We start from the raw sequence: 22,718 nt of genomic DNA, 5'->3' as shown, positions 1-22,718 counted from the left end.
GGGATACAGAAGCCTTGACTTCTGTGTCTTTCCCTGATGGTAAGCCTTTTTCTTCCTCATCTGAAAGGATGGGAGGAGATATCTGTTCACCAAGAAAGTAACCTTCTATGGTCTTATTTTTTTTCCCTTTTCTGGGCATTTTCCCAGCCAGTGACTTGACTTCTGAGTGTCCTCTCCACACCCACCTCACCTCCAGATCCACCCAGGCAGCGCTTGGGGTCTGAGATTCAAATGCTGCTTTCCAGCCTCAGGAGGCAGGGTTGCTATTCAGTGTGAGATTAAGTTCAGGTGCTCAGGTGGGGGCAGGGCCGCCACATGGGGCTCAGTTCCCTCAGCAGGGTTTATGCAGAGACCTTCAACAATGGATCCGGGCTCCTGCCTGCTTTGGGAGCCCCTGTCTGCTGCTGCCTCTGCTGCTGCCTCCTGAGGGGGCCTGAGTTATAGGGACACCCCACTCCCCTCTCGGGGAGCTGAAAAGACCCTCTCACCGACCTTTGGTGTCTGTGGGTAGAGGGACCTGCACTGCAGCTGGAGATTATGTCCCTGAAGCCTGCTTGAATCCGCTCCTCTCGGTGTCACGTGGCCAAGGCAGGGCTGGGCTCTGCTCTGGGTCCGGTGCGCACCGGACCTTTAGTGTCAGTTTTTCAAGTCTCTCTGGAACAGAAATCTCCTCTACTCAGTTGCTCTGTGGCTTCTGCTGCTCCAGAATTTGTTGGGAGTTCTTCTTTACAGGTATTTTATGGGCTGTGGGTTCGGAGCCAGCATATGTGTGTCTTTCTACTCCGCCATCTTGGCTCCTCTCCCTCCAGAATTCATTTATGCTAAAAAATTCTACAAAGTATGGCCACAGAGGAACCTTTTTTCACAAAAGAAATCGTCAAAAGCATCTATCTAAGACCAAAAGCAAGCATCATATGCCATGGATATATACTAAATAAAAGTATCAAATTCTTAGAAGGTGGACCTCCTGAACCAGATTAAAATGTAATTGGGAAATGTAGATGGGATCATCAGAGAGCTGGAAATTACTGAAATGACTCAAAACCACTTTTGGGTTTCTTTGGAACTCTCTATCATGCCCCAGCACTGGGTCCCTTCTCCCCACTTCCCTTTTCATCTTTCTTTTGTGCACAGCTTTCCCTCTCATTTTTTATTTGCATTTCTATTCTCAGTGATTAGCACAGTACCTGGCACATAGCAGAACTTAATAAATACTTTATTGAATGATTAACTAATCAGTATTGGAGGGGTTATTGGATGACAAGCTCACAAATACATGGTTGGAGAGGTTGTGAAATGGTATACCAATGAGAAAAACAATTTGGAATTATGCAAATAAAATGACTAAAATGTCCATTCTCTTTGAACCAAAGACTTTTGATTACAAAGCCATCGATAACAAGAAAGTCTCTATATACAAAACATTTGTAGCAGCACTTTCTTTAATAGTAAAGAACTGGGAGAAGATGGATGCCCGTTGACTGGGGAATGGCTAAAGAAACTGTCATCTGTGGCTATGAAAGAATATTACAGTACTGTAAGAAATGATGAATGTGATGAATAAGAAGAAGCATGGAAAGACCTACATGAACGAATACAGTAAAATAAGTAGAGCCAAGAAAATCATATATACATTAATTACAGCAATGTAAATGGAATCAATCACACATACACACACACACCCCAAAAGTGAATGTAGTAAAATTAAATTAAGCATAACTCAAATGAAGAGATACATAAGGATATACTTAATTCACTCACAAGAGACCTACAAGTGTTGCACACTGCACACTGAAATGTTTCAACATGTCAATGTATCTTTTCCAATGTATCTTTTTACTTTTCAGTCTTTAAAAAATATTATTTGTTATATTGGGCCAAATAGATGGCACAGTGGATACAATGCTAGGTCTGGAGTCAGGAGGTCTTGAGTTCAAATTTCTGCCTCAGATATCTACTAGCTGTGTGACGCTGGGCAAGTCACTTAACTCTGCCTCAGTTTATTCATCTATAAAACAAGCTAAAGAAGGAAATGGCAAACTAAGAAAACCCCAAATGAGGTCATAAAGAGTGGAACATGACTGAAATGACTGAACAACAACAAATTCGTTATATGAGATGGCTGTCCAGGAAGGGTATTTAGAGGGTATCCTCCTGCAATGAGAGGGTTCTTTTCTGGGCCAGGATCAAAACCTCCCCATGTACACATTTACTCCATTCTTTCTCACTCTGGCAGCTATATCAATTGTGGATTGGAGAGGGAGAGAAGAAGCAGGGAGAACATTGTGAAGGTTACTGTAATAGTCCAGGTAAGAGGTGCTAAGAAAAAATAGGTCAATGCTTGTATCAATGGAGGGAAAGTGATGGATGCAAGATGTTGTGGAGGAAAAAACAAGCTATGGTGCAAAAAATAATAACAGTTAACATTCACTGAATACTTTAAAGTTTGCAAAGTACTTGACATAGATTATTTCATTTGATCCACCCATCAATCATGTGAGTATTATTCTCATTTACAGATGAAGAAACTAGAGATGAAGTGTCCTTCACAGGGTCACACAGCTAATAAGTGACTGAGGCAACATCTGAACTCAGGTCTTCCTGACTCCAAGTCTATTGCTCTACGTACTGTGCTGCACAGCTAAGTAAAAGATTGAATATGTGATGCGAGCGAGGATAGGAAGTCAGGGATGGCATTGTGAGGCCTTCAAGAGAAATGGGCAAGTTCAGAAAAGCAGCAGATTTTTGGGGGAAAGATAATATGCTCAGTTTTAGATATACTGGATTCAAGATGTCCATACCATTCCAGCTAAAAATATCTAGAGGGCAGTCAGTGATGCAGGAATTCAGAAGAGAGACTAAGGCTGTTAACATAGGTCTGAGAATCATGATAATTAAATTAAACAAATATGAGTAGGTTACCAAGAGAGTATATAGAGAAAAGAGGACCTAGAATACAGCCTTGGTGTACATCCATAGCTGAGGTCATGTTGTGAATTATGGTGTAGAACAAAGGAGATTGAGAAGCAGCAATCAAGCAGATGGGTCACAAAACCCAAAAGCATCTAGAAGAACAGCATGGTCAACAGTGGCAAATGTGCAGAGAGGTCAAGAACAAGTACTGAAGAAAGGCCAGTAGATGCCAATTAAGAGATCATTGGTGACTCTTGCACAGCGATGACATTGAAAGTCAGATTGTGGAAGATTTAGAAGTGAAAGGAGAAGAACTGAAAGCAATAAGCATATAAGGCTTGAAAGCAACAACCATAAAAGGCTTTTTCATGGTGTTTAAACAGTATCACAGGATATGAGGATAGGGATTAGAATTGGACTTGAGCTTTCAGCAGTGTGGGAACTCACTGCTAAGGAACCTCCCTTAATCAAGATAGAACAGGACCTTCTCTGCAACTTATAGTATTAAAGAGTTGCCCAGAGTACTGACAGGTTGAATGACTTTTCCAGGGTCATATAGCCAGTATATGTGAGAGGCAGGAATACTATGGTGTGAAATATTTCATATACTGTAAAACATAGTTATTGTGTTGATTATTTTTTATGAACTGTTTCTCCCCCATCTTTTCATTTTTGCTACAAGGAATAACATTTTCTAGGGGAGAAAGGAAATATTCAGAAATTAATGTGATGTAAAACAAAAGACATCAATTTTTTAAAGAGATGCAATTTTGAAAAAAATATAGTATCAAAAGAGTTTAGCACTAGAAGGGACCATACAGATCACTGAGTCTAATTCTTTTATTATACAGAGAAAACAAGTGGGATCTCCAGAAGTGAAAGGACTTACAGAATATGAGATTCAGTGGGAAGAAACATAGACTTTTGAGATGCAGCCTAGAGTGCTTAAGACACAAAGCTAAGGTCCCACAGGTAGCAGAAGTGGGATTCAAATCCAAGTATTACATCCACATCCATCATAGCCTTCTGCATTAGGTTTTGCTTTGCAGACTTATCTAAAGTCACTTAGCTAGTGAGTAGCAACAAAGTACTTGAACTTAGATCTTCTGACTACAAATCCAATGCTTTTTAAATGTTGGCTATCTGTTCAGCAGAAAGAACCAAAAAATTCACTTTTCACCTAAATTTAAACTGTTATTATTAATATATTATAATAGCACAACTTTCTGTAACAGAAATGTGCCTCAATATTATACATTCTATTTAAATAAACCAATAATGTAGTAGAACTTATGCACATATTTATATTACTTAGTAAAACCACTAAAATTTGTGTAGAAAAAAGAAGACATTTAAGAAAGTTCCAAAGAATATCTGGAACATCAGTAGCATTGAAGTAATGAACTTTAAGATGCCTTCCACCTAGAAATCCTATGATCTAATTTTTATCAACCTCTGTGACTTTAGTTTTTCAAACTTATTAATTAATAATTACTTTTTAAGTGATTTTATTTTCCATTAATAAGCATTTTTTCTCCCCATTTTAAAACCAAACCAAACCACTGTAATAATCATTCATGGTAAAAAAAAGTCAAAATTTTACAGAAACCTGAGGATAAATGGAAAACTACTACTAATTAACCAACAGTTTATTAAATACCTATTCTTCAACATTCTCCTCATCTGCCCTAGCAAGATTTGTCCTTATTGTTCCATTAATGTACCACACTCATTCTTGTTTCTGGGCCTTAGCTTGTATTCTCCCCACCTATAATGTTCTATATTCTTGAATCCACTTAATTACATCCTATACATCCATCATAACTATATTCTGCTCACCTTAAGTCTTATCCATGCCATATGGATAAGATTTGGTGACCCCCATGCCTTATTTCCTGACCACTGTGCCATCACTGAGTTCCCTTCTCCCCTTAATGCATAAGAGCCTAATAGTATGCACCACACATTTCATGCACTTAAATGTACACTGTCTTGCACTGTGTCTTTGGGTACAGAATGATGTGTTAGACATCTTTGGTACTCCACCTTCCAACATCTAACACAACTATGGACACATATTATGTGGTTAATAAATACTTGGCTGATTGATAATAAAGTAAGAAATTGTATAGGACAAACAATTACAGAACAGGATATATAGGATGTCAATGCATAAATAATATGCATTTCAAAAGAATTTTAGCTATTGAGCAATTTTTCCATAGAAACAAGTTACCCATTCTGGGTAAGTTATATAGCTAGTCTACCAAAGCCTATTTAAACTCATAATACAGGTACATTATTGCACATTTGCAATTTAAAATGATGGATAACATTTTCAATACAGTAACTAAACAAAAGAATAAAACTGAATAAGATTAAGTCTCTACCTTGAATCCTATTGGAAAAAATCAAGTTTACTGAGAAGAGAAAGAAGTAAACGAAGACTTTGCCAGAGAATCTGAAGAGGATCTTTTTGACATCTTGAAAGGCTTTAGATATTGAAGACACTAATTCTTTATACCTAATTTCATTTTGCCATCTTCTTTTTTTTATTAATACAGACCTATCACTAATACTAATGATATCTAATACTTACTTACATTTAATAGGGAATTGAGATTTTTCTTTCACAAATAGACTGAAGAGGATTAATGAAGAAAAAAGAGGAGTAATGAAAAGGAAAGCAAAGAGAGAATTGAGACACTTCTGGTAAAGATGGCCAAAGAGTAAAAAAAGCTAGCAGTCTAGCTAGTTCTTCCAGAACTCTTCACCTGTCATGAAATATTACTTAAACCTCTCCTCATCATACCAGGAATAATAAGAACAGAAATACCAAGACAAGTAAAAGTTGGGAGAACAACCTTGAGATAGGGAGAGGCTATGACAATAGCCGCTACCTTGACAGCCATAGTCAATTAGCTGACCTAGCCCTGGTCTACTACCTTCTCTTGGCATCTCTACCCATTTCCTCTTGTGTCTCTTTAACTGCCCAGGATTGAGAATAAATGATGCCAGCAGGACCTCAATTCCCTGCTTCAAGTCTCACCTCATTCCAATCCATCTGCCATTTAGCTTCCAAGGTAACTTTCCTAAAGCACAGATGTGACCATGTCATCCATGACCCATTAAGTTCCCATGGCTCCCTGTTATCTCCAGGACCAAATATAAAATTCTCCATTTGGCATTTAAAGCCCTTCACAGCCTGCCCCTTTCTTTCCTTCACTATTCTTCACTTACTCTACAATCCAGCTACACTGGCCTGTGCTTCACACACAGTCCATCTCTCCACTCCTGACTTTCACATATATCTGCACCTGGCTATCCCCAGTTAACTGCAGTGTTCTCTCTCTAGCTTCCAATTACACTGTCTATATATGCATACGTAGTTTTTCCATGTTGTCTCCCCCCATTAAAATGCGAGCCCCTTGAAGTACATAAAAAAAATACAATATAAATGCATGTTAACTGACTGACTGACTCATGCTGGTGGAAGCTCATCAGGTCCAACGGAACAAAAACTCAGAGAATGAGGCTGGCTTGAATCTTCAGGGACCTCTCTCCCTACCCTAAACTGACCAAGTGCTTAGGCTCCAGAAGTCCAAAGAACTTCCTAGTGTCATTCCAGAGCAACCAAACCTAGCAGAAGAAACAGCTCTTTACCTCCCCTGCACTATTCTGACTAAAGACTGAGGAATTAGCAGACCTCCACACTTTAGCAAAGGATGGCATTGACTTTCATTTCTCAGAGAAGATTGATTGGAATCTTACAAGTTACTAAAATAGAAATAAAAAGGGGGGGGGGGGGGAGGAATAATGAAAACAAGTGGAAAGGAAGGTCCTAGCAGAACTGACCTCAAACTATGCTACCAAGCAACAATCATATCAAAATAGTTTGATACTGGTATTAAATAAAGAGAAAAATTGGTCAATAATACATATCAGATAACCAAAACCCAGAAGCAATTAAACATAGTAGCATAATGCTCGATAAACCCAAAGACACCAAACTAAGGTGGAAAGTACTAACTATTTGACAAAGATTTCTGGGAAAACTAGAAAGTAGTCTGGCAAAAATTAGATTTAGTTTAACATTTCACACCATATACTATAATAAGTTCCAGTGGATACATGACTGAGAAATAGAATTTAGTTTGAGAATAATTCATTTTTTTACTCTATTTTTCAACTTACCTATGAGTGAGGGGTATTTCTCCATTTTCTGAGTTCTTCCTTGATTTCTGTCAAAATAATTTTCAAGTTGTCCTTGTATAGGTCTTTTTCTATGTCATGGTACATTAATGCCTATTTTTTTTTTTTTTGCATTTTGCAGCTATTGTATAGGAAACATGATTTTTTAAAAATATATATTGTAATAATCCATAATGACTCTTTACTAAAGTTACTTATTTTCTAAATAAGTACTTTACTAAAGTCACTTCATTAATTTCTGTTAAATGTCTTGGGTTTTTGGAATGTAAATATAATTTGCCACATTCCAGGAATGCAAAAGCTCAAGAAGTTTTAATCCTGGACATACATTGGCCAGCTCTGCTCACCTGTCCAGTCAGGTTGCAATGCTTCCTAAATGAAAGAGATAAGCATAGGGACTGAATGACCCTCCTAAATGAAAACATTAGGAAAAATCTCACTTTTAATTAGTCAATATGCTTTGTACCAACATCCAGTTGATTTGGCCAGGACAAAAGGGAAAAATACAGACTATAGGAGAAGACACTGAGCACATAAGGCTTCTGAGAAAATCCAGCAAAGAAGCACAAAAACAGTCAAAAGGCAGCAAGGAAAACAAGAGATATTCTCACAGCAAACACAGTAGATGGGGAAAGGCAAATGAGGAATTTATTGAGGAGTCTCAACAATTCAAGTGAGCAAATATGCAGCATACACCTCTTATACACAATACCAGACCATAAAGAAACAAGGAAGATACAAAGATAAAGAATACATGCTTTCTGCACTGAGACATGGCACACACAAGTAAGTATAATGTAAAGTAGGTGCCAGAAAAGATACAAAGTGCTACTGGAGGGCTAACGGGAAGTTCAGTTTCAATCAAGGGGTTTTGGGAATACTTCATAGCTTTCCTGTACATAATCAACATGCTGAAAATTGAAAACTGGCTACTCATAATTTTTCACTCACAACCTAATATGAATGAATGAGGAACTGAAGTGAATGAACTTTCATAGTGTCTTTCACCCTCCATGAAAGTCCTGTTGTGATGCCAATTCTGCTCTGCCATGATGTTGCAGCTCTGAAGTGACATTGGGTATTTGAAAACTAAACAAAGTGAAAATTCTGCCACAAACTATCAAACAGCAAAGGCCCTTACAGTAAAGACTCCTCACCAGGAATGCTTCCCATAAATTGAGGAGTTTTTAGGGTCAAAGAAACTCAAAAACTATTTACTGAGGATTTATATTTTGTTCTGGTGGAGAGAGTATGCAGTTTTAAAAGTCTGATTTGAAAAATACTAAAATATTGCTTATCAACTAGAATTCCTAAGCCCCATTAACCATGTTCATGAGGTTCATGGAATAGGCTATAGTTATGTCTTCTCTCAGAGCCTGTAGGAAAGCACTACTTTACTCCAATCATTTCATCATGGTTGGCTAACGAGGGGAAGAGAGAAAGGTTTCATTGTCTCAGCCAAATACCATAGCTACTGTTATGAAGTGTTGGGGAGGGAAAATGAAGCTGGAGTTAGTTTTCCCTGAGCATTTGTTTAAAACTGCCTGACAACAACAGTAGTTGGCAGAAGAGATAATGAACAATATTTGGGTTAGGGAGATGGTTCCAACCTCCAATTTGGTTTAACTAAACTTTTGCCAGCAAGGACACTTTGGACACCCTGCCAACAGAAAGTATATTTGTGTAAATACCTGTGCACTTCCCAATATCTTCCAGCCACAATTTCATTTTTGTTCCAGTAGGTTTAGAGTCAAGAAAATACAAAGACATGGAATGTTAGATCTGGAAGGGATCTAGTAGATGAGAAAATTGAGAAGAAAAATATTCTATAAAGGAAGATGGGTATAATCTGTAAGGATTTGGTACTTAGAAAGACCACTCTTCTGCCTCAGAAGAAGAATCAGAACTTCTGGGGGTATGGACTCAGGGAGATTTCACAGGAAATGGGGGAGTGACCATAGGGAAAGCAAAGGTTAACAATAAACTGCACAATCAGGGATATAGGAAATTCCTACCATGGGATAACAGCCTATCTATCACTTGCATAAACTGCTATTTCTTAGAGTGAGGAATAACATGGAACATAGAGTACGTTAAAAGGTATGTAAAAGGAAGATTGGAGTTAAAATGCCAAAGAAAGAAGTTTGTATTTGACACTAAAAGTAATTGGGAGTCAGTGGTGTTTATTGAGTAGGAGAGTGACAAAGTTAGACTTGTGCTTTAAGAATATTACTTTGGCAGCTATGTGGAAGATGGATTGAAGAGGGGAAGAGACTGGGAGGCAGGGAGACTATTGCAGTACTCTAGATGAAATATGATAGGGTCCTGGATCAGGATGGTAAATATGAGCAGAAAAAAGGGGCATGGATGTAAGAGATATTATGAAAGTGGAATCAACCTGGGTGACTGGAAGAATGGCGGTTCTCTTGACAGAAATAGGACAGGTCAGAAGAGAGGCATGTTTTTGGGGAAAAAAATAACAAGTTCTGTTTTGGGACATGCTAAGTCTGAGATCTTTATGAGATATCCATTTGTAAATGTCCAATAGGCAGTTGAAAACTAAAGAAAGGGGATGGTTATGAGAGTAATCTGTTGAAAGGTATAAGAGGGAATGGGATCAGAGATTCATGGAGAGGCAACAAACTCTGCTACTTCCTAAATCTTTCCCTTTCCCACTTCTTCCAGTTAGTAGTTCATTTTGAAATCTGACTCCCTTCAGATGATACAGCTTCCCTATCCTCGCTTTCTAGTACCCACAGCACTTTCATTAGTTTTCTTCCATTCACTGGTCCAGAAGGGGGAATTAGAATGCTCCTTTCACCAAACTGCCACTTCCCAGTTCTCCCCTTTACTTCCATCACTCAATAAACCTCTCTTCTTGTGAGGTTCCTGCTATTCATACCTATCAACCTATCAAAATCTTGGTACCTGCTATCTACAGACCCCTAGGTCACACTCCTTCCTTCCTCAATGAGTTTGGTATATGGCTTACAACTTTTCTCTCTTCCCCAACTTCTACCCTACACTTAGGGTCTTCAACATACAAACTGACCCTCTTTTAAATACTGTAATCACTCAGGTCTTCAATCTACTCACCTTTCATGATCTACTCCTCTGTCCCACCTAAGTCACACACAAAGATGGTCACACTCTTGAATTTGCCGTTTACTCACAAATGTACCACCTTCATGTTCAAGAATTCTGAAATTTCCTTATTCAACAATAATCTATTGGCTTCTCACCTCTCCTTCTGCCTTCCCTTACAAAACCCTATTCTGTCCACACCAGGACTTCCAATACCTTCGTCTCTAAATTCTCAAGTCATCTCTCCTGCACTAGTCACAGTCTCCTCTTTTTCCCATCTTGATCTTTCCCTTGGTGAACCAATTCAACTCTCTCTGACCTCTCTAGAACAGCTAGCCCTCCTGGTATATTGCCAGTTCATCTCTACCAAGTCTCAGACCTGGATCACTCAACAAATTACTGCCTTCACTCCTACCTACATGCTGATGAAGAAAGGTGAAGAAAATCACGCAACCATTCTGAATGGGTCCACTACAGATTCATGGTGTACAACTTCAACTGGGCTGTCACTACTGCTAGGCAATCCTACTATACCTCCGTTATCAACTCACTATCCCATTCTCCACAGTAGTTCTTCCAAACCTTTTCATCCCTTCTTAAATTTCCCATGGCTCCCTCTTCCTCCATCCTCTCTGTTGAAATCCTTGCTTCATGTTTGGAAAAAAAAATGAAGCCATTTCCTGTGAACTCCCTCTCTTCCCCTTTTCCTCATCTCTTATCACTCAGATATCTTTGGCCACCATCTCTTCCTTTTACCCCTGTCTCATATGTACAGGTGGCTATACTCCTTACCAGAGAGGAGGCTAACTCCGCTAGCCATCTCATTCCATCCTGTCTCTTCCAACAGACTGCCCCTTGTGTTATCCCACCATATCACTTATTTTTAGTCTCTCCCTGTCTACAGGCTCATTCCCTACTGCAGACAAACATGCCCATGTCTCCCCCATGAGAAAAACTCAGTTGATCCATTCATCTCTTTTGTCCTGTATCTTCTGCTCTTTGTAGAGCAGAAAGGGAAAGATTTAGGAAGTAGCAGAGTTTGTTGCCTCTCCATGAATCTCTGATCCTATTCCCTCTCATACCTTTCAACAGATTACTCTCATAAGCTCCTCACAAAGGACACTTGTAATTCGTGCTTCCATGGACTGTTTCTCCTCTTATTCTCCTTTACCCTTAACAATCCAGCTTCTGACTTTATCATACCACTTAAACTGCTTTCTCCAAAAATCTCTTAATTGCCAAATCCAATGGTCTTCTCTTAATCCTCTTTCTCCTTGATCTTTCTGCGGTTTTTGACGCTGTTGATCAACAATGTCAGTGATCTCCTCCTTGATATTCTCCTCCTCCCTTGGTTTCCTGGCTCTCCTCCTACCTATCCAACGGCTCCTCAATCTCCTTTGTTGGATTCTCATCCAGATGATGCCCTCTAACTATAGGTGGCCCTCAGGGTTCTGTCCTGGGTCCTCTTCTCTTCTGCCTCTATATATTATTTCACTTGGTGATCTCATCAGTTCCCATGGATTTAACTACCATTTCTATGTTGAAGATGCTTAAATCTACCATCTGGTCCCAAATTCTGCTGACCTACAATCTAACATCTCCAACTGCCTTTTAATATCTCCAACTGGACATTAGTAGACTTTTACACTAAATATGTCCAAAACAGGACTCATTATTTTTCCCCCTAGACCTCCTACTCTTCCTACCTTCCCTATTACTGTAGAGGATAATACCATCATCCTAACCTCTCAAGCTCAAAATCTAGGAGTGTCTTTCTATTTTACTTTAAAAATATCTGTATATGGATGGCTCTCTAGAAGAAGGAAAGCATACGAAGAGTATTTGAAAAACAAAAAATTTCAATAAATGTTTTAAAAAGACTTCCGATGAGGGGGAACCCACACCTTACACCAACTGCTCGAAGTTCTACCCTATAAAACTATGAAGTCCCTAGAACTTGTCCATGAACTTCAATCATCCCTCTTGCATCTTTACTTGCTATTCTGTCTCTGGAATACAACTCAGAAAAAAATCTTAGTACACGATCTTGTCAAAACAGAAATAATAATGCTAGTGCCAAGAATCAACTGTAATCTACTATAACCAAATTATCAACACAAAACTAAGTTCTTTAGAGCAAACCTCAAAGATGACAAAACCTCCATATCAAAGGGTCTTCTTACATTTTCTGCATCCAGAGTTGTCCCTATTTTTAGTACTTTCCTTCTGAATTCCATGATACCTTCAGGAGAAAACTTAAATCCAAGTAAACTTCCTTCTTTCTAAAAAGAGCCTTATCACTTAACAATATATACACAGCTATTATAATCATTTAACATTTGTATGCCAACATATAGTTTTCAAAGCACTTTCATATACATATGTGTGTGTGTATGTGTGTGTAGTTTCATTTGACCCTTACAAGTGCTACGAAGTAGAAAGGATAGGTTACATGCTTAGAAGGAAGCTTAGAAATCATCCAGTCTAATTCACTCATTTTATAGATAAAGAAATGGAGCCCCACATGGTGTTTTAAAGGGTATACAAGTGGCAAAGTCAAAATTCAAAACCAGGGTCATGGACTCAAAATCTATACCTCTTTCCACTGAATGTATAATTTCTACAGCAGTAAAGGAAAAAGTTCCATTTTATTTATCATACCACATCTGAAGTATTATATCCAGTTCTGGGTGACACTATTAAGAAAGATACTGACCAACTAGAATACACTCAGAGGTCCACAACTAGTGTAACATGGCATGGCTTGGACTGGTCACAAAGACTCTGAGAATGGTCTTTATTTTCAGCCTGGGAAGAGAGGAAGCTAACACAAGATCAGAAATTGAGAGTGTTTCTGGTTTGTCTTTTCCCCATATATGAGGAGTTTTAAGGATCTTTTGAAAGGAGACAAAGAGAAGAGGTAGATAAACTGCCAACAGACATGAGAAACAGTAACATCTACAGTCATTGGAGACCATGAAAAGTGAGTCATAAATGGACAAAATGTAAGGTATACAACCATGTTTTAATGTTTTTAATCATGGGCTGCTGGCTTCAATAGCTGGGAGGCTGAGAAAAAACAAACATGAGAAAGTGACAATCTTGACCCTCACCAATGTCCTCCATTCCACCCCTGCACTTGGATAGCCAGCCTTGCTTAACTCTTCTACCATCTACAAAAATATTCCTCCAATCCTAATAAGAAATACATATGTACATACGCATATCTATATTTATAAATTATCTTGCAATGCTGATCCAACTCAAACTGTCAATTGTAAAAGAACTCCATCTTTCAGAAGCCCTCTAGTGGTCACTTAAATTATTACATTCTTTTCAAGATTTTAGGTAGTCAGCACTACGTTAAATTCACTGAAGACTGCATTATGCTAGTTCACCAATAACAGTTATGACATACACATTTGAAGCTTTTTGGCAATTAAGTAAAATTAAGGCAGGAAAAAGAATAAAATTAAACAAATTTTTCAAAAGGAAAATTAAAGTCTTACCAGACACCAATGGGATTTTCTAAGACAGAGATTCACATCTTGCCTAATCTGTACTGTTGCTATATGCTCTGCCAAACTGCTAAAGTTCTTAAAGTCATGATTTCTTTTCTGTTCAATATAAGTCCAAGCTTCAGGCCCTATGTGCCCAGAAGGCAGAGTTCTCATAATTGCTCTGGTTCCAGTATAAACAGATTTTTTAACTTCCTTATCATTTTTGCAAAATCTTCTAATTAACAAGGTGGACCGCTCCCTTTTGTCTTTAAAAAAATCCTCCTCCATGTCTTCTTCAAAGTTATCAGTACAATCTTCCAAGTGAGTCAAAAAAGCCTTGGTGGGCATCCTTCCAGGAAAATTATCACCACAGAAGTTTTTATTTGAACATACCATTTTAACCTTCTGACAAGATCCTTCTAAGCATAAATATTTATCACTTAAGGTATCATAGTTATCACATCTCTTTAGTCCATTGTTACTGTCACAGCCATTTGCCAATTCCATTAAACTACAAGTACATGCTGAGTAATTGCCCTTTTGATCATTTCCAATATCTGGTAGTTGTACACAGTTGCCACAATCATCTAAAATTAAGCCATCAGATATGGTACAAAAAGTCTTTGATACATTTCTCTCAACTGCATAACGAAAATGAAATATAGCCATGTTATCAGCATGACCTCTGCTAGTCTGAATAATTGCTGATTGACTTTTTGTTTCCCCTGAAGGTTCATCCACTTCCAGTTTAATTCCAGAAAACATGTTTCCTTCCAGTGAAGATGAAATTCCAGTATCCAAACACAGAATTTCTTCTGATACAGATTCACATGATTTAGACAATTGGCTATGTGAACTTTCACAATCATTAGGCATATTGTTACAGTTAATGTTTATATACTCCATTGAATCTGGCACATTTCTCTCCCCAAAGCTTTCATGGCTTATAGTATCATTCACTGCATCTTTACTTGATACTGAGAAAATCTTGGGCAATGAACTTTCAATATGTTCTTCTTTAAATATGTTTATGCATGAGAGAGTAGGAGAGATTTCTTTGTTTGGTTTATTAGTATGTCTTTTTATAATATTGATGTCTGTGGCATTTTCACTACTTTCATCTATAGCTGAGTGAGTAGCTCTCACCTTCTTCTGTGTTGCAGGAACAAGAACAGAAGCTACCATTTCTTCAGAGGTCATCTTGACATACACTGACTTCAGTCGTTGGGGCTTCTTTCTCTCTAATGATCATATCATGATTTCTATGCAATAACAATCTGCTAGAAAAATAATCTATCCTATATAAGTCCTGTTTTAATATAGCGATTATTCTCTTCACAGCGGCAATAGGTCAAAAAAGGCTATTCCTTTGGTAACTTAGTAACATGAGATGTTTTCCTAGAAGACTTTTATAAGTATAGTAATTTTGTAGTTTACTTTCGCAAAAACAGTAATTTTCTACTCTGTCTGTTCTATGGAATTGTTTTATTTAATTTTTAGCAGAGGGGGCATTCTGGAATAGCTGCTCCATCACTTAGCTGCATCTGACTTTGGTAGCCAATTCAGGACTTTCCTGCAAGGAGGAAAAAAGAGAAAGACAATATTATAGTGTGCTACAAATTAGCTTTTTAAAAATAATTACAATTTTAAAATAATTGAAAACTGCCAAGTTATTAGATTTAATTTTTATAATAAAAATGTATTTACTTTTTAAAAATACTAACCAACATAGTTATATATCTCATTTATAATATAAACCTTATTTTGGAATAATTACATCTACAACATCAATAAGATGCAGTTAATAGTGCAACAGTTATAAAAGTCTAAATTTTTATAGAGAAATATGTTCTATAAAAGTAATTGGATTTAGCCTTATTTAATTTAGCTTCCTTTGTCTATGGAAGTAACATTAAGGTCTGTGATTATTTCATTTACTTAAGCTAATACATATTCTGGTATTTTAATAACATAAATTTTATCTGTCCTAAATTTCTATGGATACAAATGTGAACTTTTCTCTCTTCCTTACTTCATATTTTATCCCTAATGCTCCTTTTTTCCTCCCCTTTCACTTAATTTGCATTAGTTGCACATCTTCTCTCAAACACAAACCCAATCTGTCATCTACTCCCAAGCACAAGGAGACTTTCACACACATATTGAACAATAATAGCTGATAAAAGCTAACACTTACATATAACACTTACTATATACCAGGTACTTTTCAACTATTATCTCATTTGATCCTCAGAACAAGGTGCTATTATTATCATTTTGTAGATGAGGAAACTATGGCAAATAGGTCAAGTGATTTGTCCAACTTCACATTGCCAGTAAGTGTCTAAAGTCAAATCTGAACTCAGATCTTCCTGACTCCAGGCCTAGGGCTCTATCCACTGAGCCACCTACCTGCCAAAGGTCAAGAAAAGGCAAAAATATGTTCTCATGTGAATTTGTTGTCAATACCAATGTACCCTAATATGAATGAGAGATAGAGGGGTCATGATAGCATCTTTTTGTGTCATAGGCCCCTACAACAGTATGATGAACCTTTTTCACAATAATGTTTTTAAATGTATAAAAATACAAAGGATTGCAAATGAAACCAATTTTATTAAAATACTATTATCAAAAATTTTAAGTTTATAAACTTTAAGTTAAGAAACTCTGCTAAGAGCCTCAATTTCTTACATTTCTTCTAGGATCACAGAAATGTAAAGCTGGAAGAGACCTTAGAGATCATTTAGTACATATCCCTAATGTTTACAGTTGAAGGAACTGAGGCCCAGAGCAGCAGACTGATTTGCCTAGGGTTCTACAGGTAGCAAACAATAGAAACATAATGCAAACCCAGATCACCAACACCACTTTCTCTCTTACTTTCTCTAAAAGAACAAGACACCTTTCTCTCCACCCTCTACCTCCCTGAAAGAGACAGAATTACACTGTGCTACAAAGAACAATTTTAAAAGACATGAAAATATTGCCAAGTTATTAGATCCAGTTTTTATAATCAGAAATGTATTTAGTTTTTTAAAATCATACTAACCAACCTAGTTATAAATTTCACTTAGAACATAAATTACATTTTGGAATAATTGTATCTACAATTTCAATAAGATTTTGAAGTCCCTTATGGCTGGGCTCCTGAGTCCCTAGTTGCAAAGATCAATTACCTTGGGGAGGCTTTGTGTCTCATTAATGCTATGTCAAGATATGGCATGTCTTCTACCAAAGAGAATATTTTAATCATCCCCAAATGCTTTAAGAAACAAGTGCTTTCATTTTGTTCTGTCATGCTCTTTAGGGAAGAAATTTGTTTATTTTTAGGAGAGAAGGTGGTGGTATTCCATCTTGGCTCAAGCAGGGAAGACTCACTGGTGTAGTTGATGAAAGGTTGTTTTGGTCTGTGGGTAAAGATTGTTTTGGGGGGGGCAGAGCCAAGATTGCAGAATAAAAGGATGGACCTACTCTAGCTCTCTCCCCATACCTCAGAAAATACCTATAAAAATGACTGTAAACATTCTAGAGCAGCAGAAGCCACAAAATGACAGTGAAACAGATTTCCAGCCCAAGACAGCTTGGAAGGCCTAAAGGAAAGGTCTACTGTACCAGGGTTCAAAGCAGAGCATGGCCCAGCCTGGGCCCTGCAGCATGGACAGGACTGGAACAGGCTTCAGAGAGCAGAATCACCGGAAACAGCTATGGTTCCCAGATTTCTCAACCCACAGACACCAAAGACAGCTTGAAAGAACATTAAGAAAGCTCTTTCACCTGGGTGAGAGGGGAACACAGTCTAGCCCCAATCCCATGCCCCTGGGCAGCAGCAGCCACTGCAGAAGCAGAGTCCACTCTTGGTGCCCTTAGCCTAAAGACCCTGAGGGAATCGAATAGCTGATCTGGGTCTAAGTCCTGAGTAGCAGCCCTGGGGTGAGGAGGAGTGCTGGTGTGGAGAAGCTGGTAGCAGCTGTGGAGAGGGAAACCTACTCACAGTTCCAGGGAAGAAAAGAGTGCCTGTGGTTGCTCACAGACCAGAGCTCAGGCCAGGATAGGAGTAAACTCTTCTCCCTTGATTGTGCTACCCTGGAAGAACGAAGAACTTACAGGTCCCTAGAGGCATCTCAGAGTACAGTTGCACAAAACCTCTGAAGCCTAGGGTAGTATACCTTCCACTTGATAAAGGACTCAAAAGTCAAGTAACTGGCTGGGAAAATGCACAAAAAGGAGGAAAAAAATAAGACTATAGAAGGTTACTTTCTCAGCAAAAAGGTATTTTCTTCCATCATTTCAGATGAGAAAGAACAAAGTGTACCATCAGAGAAAGACATCAAAGTCAAGGCTTCTACATCCAAAACCTTCAAAAAAAAATATGCAATAGTCTCAGGCCATGGAAGAACTAAAAAAGGATTTTGAAAATCAAGGTGAAAATGTATTTAACAGGAATGTATGTGTAGAACCTATATAAAACTGTATGCCATCTTGGGGAGGGAGGGGGAAGGGAGTGGAGAAGGAGGGAGAGGGAGGGGGAAAATATCTAAGTTACATGAAAATGATTGTAGAACACTGAAAACAAATAAAATAATAATAAAAAAGCTTTTAAAGAAGAGGTGGAGGAAAAATTGGGAAGAGAAAGGAGAACAATGCAAGAAAATCATGAAAAGTAAGTCAACAGCTTGCTAAAGGAGATCCAAAGAAATGCAGAAGCAAATAACACCTTTAAAACAGACTAACCCAAATGGCAAAAGAGGTCCAAAAAGCCAATGAAGAGAAGAATGCTTTAAAAAGCAGAATTGGTCAAATGGAAAAAGAGGTGCAAAAAGCTCACTGAAGAAAATAGCTCTTTAAAAATTAGAATGGAGCAGATGGAAGGTAATGACTTTGTGAGAAACCAAGAAATTATAAAACAACCAAAAGAACGAAAAAATAGAAAACAACGTGAAATATCTCATTGGAAAAACAACTGATCTGGAAAATAGATCCGGGAGAAATAATTTTAAAATTATTGGTTTACCTGAAAACCATTATCAAAAAAAAAAGAGCCTAGATATCATCTTTCAAGAAATTATCAAGGAAAACTGCCCTGATATTCTAGAACCAGAGGGAAAAATAAATATTGAAAGAATCCACCAATCACCTCCTGAAAGAGACTCAAAAAGAGAAACTCCTAGGAATATTGTAGCCAAATTCCAGAGTTCCCAGGTCAAGGAGAAAATATTACAAGCAGTCAGAAAGAAACAATTTAAGTGTGGAAATACAATCAGGATAACAAAGGATTTAGTAGCTTCGATCCCTAAGCCCAAGGGATCGAAGGGCTTGTTACAAGATATTCCAGAGGTCAAAGGAGCTGGGATTAAAACCAAGAATCACCTACCCAGCAAAACTGAGCATAATACTTCAGGGGAAAAAATGGAATTTCAATGAAATAGAGGACTTCCAAGCATTCTTGTTGAAAAGACCAGGGGCTAAATAGAAAATCTGACTTTCAAATACAAGAATCAAGAGAAACATGAAATGTAAACAGGAAAGAGAAGCATTAAAGAACTCATTAAAGTTAAACTATTTACATTCCTACATGGAAAGATGTTATTTGAAATAAGATGTTATTTAAAAAAGACCTTTTTCGAGATTAGGGCAGTTAGAGAGAATACATGTGTGTGTATATGTGTATGTATATTATATATGAATATTATATTTGTGTAGCTATGTATATGTACATGGGTGTGTGTGTGTGTGTACACACACACACACACACACAAACACACACATAGAGGGCACAGGGTGAGCTGAATATGAAGGGAGACTACCTAAAAAACAATAAAATTTACTGTTGAATGGAATGTACTAGGAGTAAGAGAAAAGAATACAATGGAAGGGAAGAAGGGGGAGATGAAAGGAAATAAGTGAGCCTTACTGTCATATGATTTGGCTTAAGAAGGAATAATATACACTCAATTGGATATGGAAATCTATTTTACCCTGCAGGAAGGCAAGGGGGAAGGGGATGGGAGAGGGAAGATAATAGAAGGGAAAGCAAATTGAGGAAAGGGATAATCACAAGCAAACACTGTTGTGGGAAGCCAGGTCAAGGGAGAGAATAGAATAAATTGAGGGCAGGATAGGACAGAGGAAATGTGGTTAGTCTTTTAAAATATAACTATTATGGAAGTGCTTTGCATTGTTAACACATTTATGACCTATATTGAATTGCTTGTTTTCTCAATGACAGTGGGTAGGGAAGGAGGAGGAGAATATAGAACTCAAAGCTTTAATAATCAATGTTAAATATTGTTTTAGCATTCAACTGGAAATTAAGATATACAGGCAATGGAGTATAGAAATCTATTTTGCCCTACAGGAAAATAGAGGGGAAGGGGGAATGGAAGAAGGGTGGGTAATAGAAGGGAAGACTGGAGGAAGGGGTGGATGAGGTGCATGCTGTCCTGGGGTGGGGGTGGGGAGAGATGGGGAGAAAATTTTGAATTCAAATTCCTGTGGAAGTGAATGATGAGAACAGAAAAATAAATAAATTATATATTTAAAAAAACAAAGCAAAGGAAAAAAACTCAAGAAAAATAAAGTGAAAAAAAAAAGTTACCAAACCTCAAAAAAAAAATTGTTTTTTGTTGGTAAAGAAAGGTGTCTGCTTTTTTACACTCTCTTCTGACCAGTGCTGTCCTTCCTACCACACATACCACAATGAGCCCTATGAGAATTTAGGGTAGTTATGTTGGCTGGACAAAATCTAATTCATGGGAGACTGGAGTTTACAGAAGACATAAAACAAGTGGGTTCAGAAAGCCTCAGATTGGCCAAAGTAAAGAGGAAGGTTGGGAAGAAAGGCCAATCTAAAGACAGATAAGAGTAGTTTAGGCCAGGCACCAGGACTAGGAAAAGAAGAGGCGGCAGTGAAACAGGGCTTAGTTAGGCAGGGAAAGACAAAAGGATAGTGAGGAAATGACCATTTAGCTTTAGGTTCAAAATACAGGCTGATGTGAAGTAGAAGTAATTTTGAGGATGGGTAATCATTAATTAGAAAACCAATAAGTTAATGAAATGCCAAAGCAGAAAATATTTTCAAATATTTGAAACCATTTCATATAGAAGGTTGAGTAGACTTGTTCTGTGTTACTTACAGAGGGCAGACCTAGAACCAAAGAAAAATTACAGGAAGATTTCAAGTTCAATGCTTAATCAAGACAGGACTAATAATTATAGCTGGCCAACAATGCTATGGCTTTGAAGCATGAAGACTACTTGTCTGCCTTCTCAGCAGGGTGGAGGAGGCTGATGGCCCCACTTCTTTACCCAGCCTCCTTCCACATGGCCATGAGCATACGCTGCTTCTTTTGTGTTTGTGAGGCCAGATTTGAACTCAGGAAGATGAGTTTTCCTGTCTTCAAGTATAGCACCCTGTTCACTGTACCACCTAGCTGTCCCATCTTTGTAAATACCCCTTTCTAAAAGTTAAGACAAGCTAACTAATTGATATTAACTGATACTCACAGGGGAAGTGTACTGATAGGAGTTCTTAAGTTACAACATTAAAAACCCAACTCAATTCTTCAAGGTCTCCTAGAACACAGCAGCTGAGATTTGGGATCCTAACCTGTCAATAAGAATGGGATTTAGGAGAGTAGTCCCAGAGCCTCTGTAACACTTTTAATCTTCCAAATGAGTTATTATATTCCCTAAAGCAGCTGTTAGGGACCTTCTCAACTCTTTTTCTTAAATTCCCCAAAAGCAAACCCCCTTTTCTTAAGAGAATTTCCTGCCTCCTTATGGGAGTTATCCATATATCACTCCCTCATTCCACTTCTCAAAATCCCTCTATATGATCAAAGCAGATGTTTCAAACCCTTTTCACCCTTAAATCACCCATTTATCTCCTTCTCATTCCACTTTGAGGTGAATTTCTACAACAAAATAGAAGCCCACATGGAAGAATTCTCCTACATGGTTCTACACATCATATGCCCTCATCAACATAACCCATTCCATTCTCTCCATCACTCCAATGCTGTAGAAAGAGTAGGATATTCTGTTTGCCAGGGTCAGACTTTCTACTTGTGTTTCTTATCCCATTCTTTCCTGTCTGCTGCAGGGATTTGCCCATTTGGTCACCCTCTCTCTCCCATTTTCAGTCTCTTTTTATCCTTGCTACCTACAAACTTGCCCAGATCTCTATAATAACTTTTTAAAAACCCTTTCATTTGCCCTTGTCATATCCTTTAGCTACAATCCTATCATTCTCCTACCGTTTCAGTTAACTCTTAGAAAAAGCGACATTCATTGCCTTCCCTTCTTCACCAATTATTCCCACTCCCTTACAATCTACCACTTGAATCAAACACTGGATCAACAATCTGAACCAACCGCTTGGCTGAACTGGGTCTCTCCAAGATTATATATGATCTCAATTACTAAAGCCAGCGATGATTTCTTCATCTCCATGCTTCTTGAACTCTTGGCAACTTCTGCCACACTCTCCTCCCTCTACCACCTGACAATGTTCTCTGGGTATCCTCCTATTTGTCTGACTACTCTTCTTCAATCTCTCCTTTCTGGATCATCCTCCATGTGCCTCCTCCTATGCAGAGGTATATGCCAGGATTCTGTACCTGGCCTTTTATGGTCTCTCTACACCCACTCTTTCAGTGATCTCATCACCTTCCATGTAATTCAAATTCATCTCTAAACACATGACTCTCAAATCTATATGAGTCTGTGCTCCTCTCTCTGGCTCCTCTATCTCTCATCCATGCTCCTCCCCTTCAGCTCCAATTCCATATCAACAACTGCCTGTTATATTCAAGCACTCAGCTTAATATACTTATCATTTGGTTCTTAAGTTGTTTAATATGTTTATTTTTGATGGTAGCCTTCTCAAAGATAGGAATTGTATTCTATTTTTTTTATGTCTTCCCATGGAACTAACTACAGTGCTCTGCAAAAAGGAGGAGCTCAATAAACATTTGCTGGCTGACAATAATACACACACACACACAC

General features: G+C 38.0%; 1 protein-coding gene across 4 annotated transcripts in view; it reads right to left on the bottom strand.

Annotated features, from left to right (window-relative positions):
• The window catches only part of PLCE1 (phospholipase C epsilon 1), a 322,319-nt gene that overhangs the window by 261,083 nt on the left and 38,518 nt on the right, over positions 1-22,718 (bottom strand). For all 4 annotated transcript variants that reach the window (XR_011970818.1, XM_072625626.1, XM_072625644.1 and 1 more), the window contains exon 2: positions 13,719-15,282. Coding sequence is in view for 3 of the 4 variants with exons in the window: in XM_072625626.1 (XP_072481727.1) it covers positions 13,719-14,909 (1,191 nt within the window). In the remaining variant the exon portion in view is untranslated. The remainder of the gene's footprint in view (positions 1-13,718; positions 15,283-22,718) is intronic.

The sequence above is a fragment of the Notamacropus eugenii genome, chromosome 1 (genome assembly GCF_028372415.1).
Source record: "Notamacropus eugenii isolate mMacEug1 chromosome 1, mMacEug1.pri_v2, whole genome shotgun sequence".
Classification (NCBI taxonomy): Eukaryota; Metazoa; Chordata; class Mammalia; order Diprotodontia; family Macropodidae; genus Notamacropus; species Notamacropus eugenii.
Note: the sequence above shows the minus strand (reverse complement) of the source record. Positions and strands in the feature narration are given on the sequence as shown.